General features: G+C 42.1%; 1 protein-coding gene across 2 annotated transcripts in view; it reads left to right on the top strand.

Moving 5' to 3' along the window:
- Window positions 1-1,589: 1,589 nt before the first annotated feature.
- Window positions 1,590-6,000, top strand: part of TBC1D8B (TBC1 domain family member 8B) — a 64,629-nt gene continuing 60,218 nt past the window's right edge. For both annotated transcript variants that reach the window (XM_032250920.1, XM_032250919.1), the window contains exon 1: window positions 1,590-1,884. In XM_032250920.1, coding sequence (XP_032106811.1) covers window positions 1,755-1,884 — 130 coding nt within the window. In that variant the 5' untranslated portion in view covers window positions 1,590-1,754. The remainder of the gene's footprint in view (window positions 1,885-6,000) is intronic.

Below are 6,000 nucleotides of genomic sequence, written 5' to 3'. Positions count from 1 at the left end.
TTTAACAGGGAGCATATGGGTATACCTGGATGAAGTTGCAGAGTAAACAGGTAGAAAAGCCATCCAGTTCAGCATCTCCTTTGCCACAAATGTCACCTTTAAGAGTATTGGAAAAGAATGTGGTTTGATGGAGAAGGAAGTAAAAGGGGGAAGGAAAGGTAAAAAGAAAGGAAGACATCTCTCAACATTTGCTACATTTACTGATCATTCTCCAGGAAGAGAAGAAAAAATTATCTCCCTTAGTACACATTCAAATTGTGATGGGTTTTCCCAAAGACCCATTGCAGTCTGGACTCTAAAAGGATTGTCTCTTTCCAAACTGTCCAGATAGCTGCCTTGGGACTACTTACTGCCATTTAGTAGAAGAGAACCCCAGATTGCTCCTTTTCTCATTCACAAGAAAAATCCCTGTTTGGAGCACGCGCCTGCCTCACTGGAGATGGCTCACATCTTGGAAGGTTATCCCAGAGACGCTCCTCCAGGGCAGATTTCCTTGGCTTGGCATCTGCACGTGCCCCATCACATTTTTTTTAATCCACATGGCTTTGAGGCTTTATTATCAAAACAGCTCACCAAGAGCCCCTTGCTTATACATTGCCTCCCAACTCCTGCTTCCCTCTAAACTTGTCTTCATTCTTAGTGCACTATTTAATTCCGGTGGACTTAGTTACTGCAATACATTAAAAAAAATCGCTTAAATATTATTTCCTCACAGGGATATCATGCAAATTACTGACCTCATTCACCTTAGTGTTCAAACCGCTGGGCATCATTGCCAAGATACAAAGAGGTAAAGGTGGTCCTCAAAGGGATTATTTTTTCTTAAGAGTTTGAGAAAGAAAAAAAAATGCTCATACATTGTTTAGATTCCAAAATAGGAAGTTGGACAAGAGATTTTCTGTGGTTCATTACAGTAGTTTAATAAACAGATAGGGGCCACAGTGAAGGAAGGAAGGGGTGCACCGAGTGAAGAAAATGCGTGACTTCTGGAGATTTTATATTCTTCCTATACAACCAAAAAGAGCTTAATCTAGGCATGAATTTTAGATTTAGAGAAGGAATCGATCACTGACTGTGTGACCTTGGCTAAGTCACTTCCCCCGTCAGCACTTTCCTTTATTAATGTGCAAAGCGAGACGAATATCTACGTCGCAATACTGCTGTGAGAATTACATGAGATCACCTGAGTTTATTCTGAGAGATTAAATGTTAGTTGTTGCTACTGCTGCTTCCTGGAGTGAGCCGATATTTCAAAAGTCCAGGAACTTTGTTTTCTACAGTTTAATGCCTTCAGCTGTAAAACGATAAAGAGAAGCAACACCTTTACACCTGGAACTCACTTATTTTGAACCAAAAACCGCTTTAAACTTCAGATAGGCAAAACACACTTAACTGTTGGCGGGGACCCGCTTTGAAAGCGTCCCCACCCAGTCTCACCCCGGTGTATTGTGGGAAGCGTAGTCCCATGTTCCAGTCGAGTGAGCAAAGAAAAGCGTGTAGGAAACTACAACTCCCAAGAGGTAAAGAAGCGGGACTATTTCCCAGTCTGGCGGTAGCGCTGTAGGAGGGAATTGGCAATCTCTCTGCCTACGTGGGAGAGAAGGGAGGGTTGGGGGAAGTGTGGAAAACCTGAACCCGGGCTGCTGTCGCCTGAGGAAGATTTGGTGGGAGGAGAAATAGAGGGGAAGAGACAGGTTGAGGGTGAGGTGAGGAGGACATCTAGGTCGCTCCTCCCGGGGGTCACAAAGTTCGCGATGTGGCTGAAGCCTGAGGAAGTGCTTCTGAAAAATGCGCTGAAGCTGTGGCTGATGGAAAGGTCCAACGACTACTTCGTGCTGCAGCGGCGTCGGGGCTACGGGGAGGAAGGCGGAGGGGGGCTCACAGGTAAGCTGTGGCCACCGCTACCTGCCTCTGGGCTGTGTTCGCTGTTACTTAAAAGGTGTTGAGGAGAACAGTTACTCGTCGCTACCCGTTTCTCGATCCTAAACCGTGGGCGGAAGGACTAGGTTTCTTCTCCCGACACCACTTTTCCGCCACTACCTCCAAGTCCTGAGAATGTCTCACTGGACAACGAGTTGCTCTTTAGTTGGGACAAGGGGAATGGAGGAGTGCTGTTCTCTCTGAGGCCAAGGAAGAAACGGGTATCTGCCTTGTCGATTCCCATGGGGGGATGGGGAGTGATGACGAGTGTTAGACCTAGACAGGTCGCATTTAGGCTGGTGACAGGGGCCAGTTCGAAGTTGTGAACTTAACTTTTTTTACAAAACCCATACCGATTATCAGCACCCTGTGGACTTTAAGTGTGTGGGGGATGGGGTGGAGTGGGGATGAGGGGATGGTGAGGAGAAAGGGAGCCGCCCCAATCACATCCTGAGAAATAGACTTCAAAAAAGAGATTAGGGAGGAGGGAGAACTGGAGACAGGGGAGGTGGAGGGATAGGCTCAGAATTGCTCATCTCTCCCAGTTTAGCATCTTTGACTTTGTCTCCAAGTTTGCAATCTTTGGGCTCTCCTCTCAAAGGCTGTTAACAACGTCGTAATAAATTAATCTCTTGAGTGACTGGTGCTGCCCCTTCATTCAAAGCTGTGATTGCAAGGCAGATGGTAAGAGTTTAACTCTTCCTGTCCAACCCACCCTGTCCCCAATTCATAAAAACTGGTTTTTGGCCAAGTGTTTAAAAGTTCCAAAGAATGTTATTTTGAGACCACTCATCTTGGGTAGGGACATTTAAAGTGTTGGACGTCGGGAAAACAAGAGCTCTTTTTCTAATCAATTTCTAATTTGGTATTGTAACCTTGAAGTGCTGTACCACACAGCGTGATGTAATGGAAAGAGGGAAGAGTCCCGAAAACCAGCATTTTAGCCCCATCCTACTCTCTTACTTGTTGGATGACATTCCTCAAATTCTTTCATTTACTAAACCTTAAGCACCTACTGTGTGCCACAAGGTTCACAAGATTCGGTTCCTTGGCTTTGCAGTGCTTATAACCTGGAAAAGAAGGGTGGGATGGGCTAAGGGGAAAAGAAGACCAACTAGTAAACCAGTGAAGTTATCATTCATGGAGGAGATGACCTTGCTTTTTCTCTCTTGGAAAATGGTGCCTGCCTCACAGAGTTCAGAGGATAAAACGAAAGATAATAGTGCCAAATCAATGTATGTCATTAAGATGGTGATAAATGCATGCTGTTATTTCATTTTCAAGATACTCCCAGGGTGCAGAGAATTCTGAGGTTCTACAGGACATTTTTAAAAATTTTGCTAGACCTATTAATCTTATCCAGTTTCTAAAAAGAGTCTTTTGAATATATGGCAACAAAAATTGTCCTGTTAAATTTGACATTTTATCATTTTCTAATTTTTAAAAATTACTAATGCTATTTTGCAGAAGAGTCCTTCCATTTAATAGATGCAGATATTTTCTAGATCAAAATTTTAGAATCAGTGTTCATAATTACCCAGTGACATAAATTATCCACTTGAGTCCATTCACAATAGGTCAGGATATATTTAAAATAGATTTCAGGCCAGGCACAGTGGTTTAGGCCTGTAATTCCAGCACTTTGGTAGGCTGAGACAGGTGGATCGCTTAAGACCAGGAGTTCAAGACCAGCCTGGACAACATGGTGAAACTCTGTCTCTACAAAGAATACAAAAATTAGTCAGCCATGTGGCCCCAGCTACTCAAGAGACTGAAGTGGGAGGAGGGCTTGAGCCTGGGAGGTCAAGCCTACAGTAAGCCATAGCAGGGCCACTGCACTGCAGCCTGGGAAACAGAGGGAGACTCTGTCTCAAAAAATAAAATAAAATAGATTTTATAGTCCTGTGTTACAGCCTCAGGAATAGTCTTATAATTTATTTTCGTTCCTCATAAGAAAACTGTGTTCCTCTAAAATAAGTAGGTAAATCAAATTCTTGAAAATCAAATTACCATATTGTAGTATTACATGGTTCTTAACTTGTTGCAAGTTTCCTTTAAACAATCACTCCTTGTTTTCTGTGTTTAATTTTTCATTTGACATCCTTTCTTTCTCTTTCTTTTTTTTTTTTTTTTTTTTTTTCAGACAGAGTCTCACTCTTTCGGCAGGCGCCAGGCTGGAGTGCAGTAGTGCGATCTCAGCTCACTGAAACCTCCGCCTCCCGGGGTTCAAGCAATTCTCCTGCCTCAGCCTCCCGGGTAGCTGGGATTACAGGCGCAGGCCACCACGCCCAGCTAATTGTTTTTGTATTTTTAGTAGAGATGGGGTTTCACCATGTTGGCCAGGATGGTCTCGATCTCTTGACCTCCTGTTCCACCCGCCTCGGCCTCCCAAAGTGCTGCGATTACAGGCTTGAGCCACCGCCTCCCCCGGCCTTTTTTTTCTTTTTTTAGAGACAGGGTCTCTCTGTTGCCCAGGCTGGAGGGCAGCAATAGTGATGTGATTATAGATCACAGTAGCCTGGAACTCCTGGGCTCAAGTAATCCTCCCACCTCAGCCTCTAGAGTAGCTAGGACTTCAGGTACAAGCCACTAAGTCTGGCTAATTTATTTATTTTTATTTTTATTTTTTTGAGGTACAGGCTGTGTTGCCCAGGCATGGTCTTGAACTCCTGGCCTTAAGATCCTCCCACCTTGGTCTCCCAAAGGGCTGGGATTGGAATTACAAGCATGAGCCACCTTATCCAGCTTGACATGCTTTCTTCTTAAAGCATGGACAAACTGCACTAGTTTACCTCTATCCTACCCACTCCACTTACTAGTCCCCATATCTCTAGAATAAGAGGAATTTGTCTGAAAAAATAAACTAAGATTTCTACCACACATACATGTTGCAACTAGTGATATCCGAATTCATTTAGTGGTCAGTTTATATCATTCCATGATTATTTTACCTGTGGTATTGACAAAATGCTTGAAATTACCGCTTGAGAGCTACCACTGTAATTCCATGTAAATTAAAACAAAATGGATCAGAAAGGAACAAAGAGGTGTGTTTAGGGTTTGCTTGATTCTTTTTAGTCCAGAGTGAAAGCGTGTGCTGATTGTCCTAGCTGCTCAATTACTGTATTCTTACTTAAAATCATAAAGCCAAAAGCTTTGCTGTGCTTTACCACAAATCCTCATTTGGATTAGCTCTCACAGTAGCTTGAGTGTATGCCAGCATAAGCGTGCCTTTGTCCATTTTATTTGCTAAAATCCAGTGTTATGTGCTATCCCTTTAAAATATTAGTTTATGCATTTTGTTTAATGAAGAAATGATAATGATCATATAGAAATGTTAATGGTTATACTTTAAGATTTCATTTCTTTGCCATGTGATAATTGGTGGTAATCACCAGCAATGTAATGACTTTAAGTGTGGACTTGATAAAGTTAATTAACTCCATTTTTTTTCTAATAATGGAATAGCAGCCACAGAGAACCCTAGGATTATTAAAACAAGAGATGAGTTTGGAAGTTAGAATTCTGAGGTACCCCTTCTAAATTTTTGAAACACTTCTAGTGGATATCTGATAAATTACTGACCATCTGCCAAACTTTATCTTACTTAATTTTTCTGGCTAACAGCAGGATGGACTATCTTGTGGAAATTTTTGTTATACAGAGGCTGTTTTATAGGTAAAGTAATTTTCCTTCATTTAGAGAATAATCCACCCTTCTGGATTTTATGGTCCCCCTTATGTTATCCCTGCTTCTCCTAGCTAATAATGATTTTTCTATGGTACCTACGTTTAGGACCTGGTTTTATAGAGTTAAAACTAATTTATGCATATTTGTCTTATTAAGCACAAATCAATTTGCTTTGCTTGGCAGATGGGAACTACTACATGAGTGGAGCTATGGGGCTACATTCTACTTAGTACTCTAGAATATGGGATTTAGGAAGATCTGCCAATCAGGAGGCCTTCATTTATGTAGTTTTTAGAGTATTTTACTTTTGAATTTTTCATATCTGAATAGTGTATGCAGGTTCTTGGGTGTTAGATTGATATGCTCCCTCAGCAGATCTTTTTTGTGTGG

This window comes from Sapajus apella, unplaced genomic scaffold (genome assembly GCF_009761245.1).
Source record: "Sapajus apella isolate SASKATOON/1434 unplaced genomic scaffold, GSC_monkey_1.0 scaffold73, whole genome shotgun sequence".
Lineage (NCBI taxonomy): Eukaryota > Metazoa > Chordata > Mammalia > Primates > Cebidae > Sapajus > Sapajus apella.
This window is presented reverse-complemented; position numbering and strand designations above follow the sequence as displayed.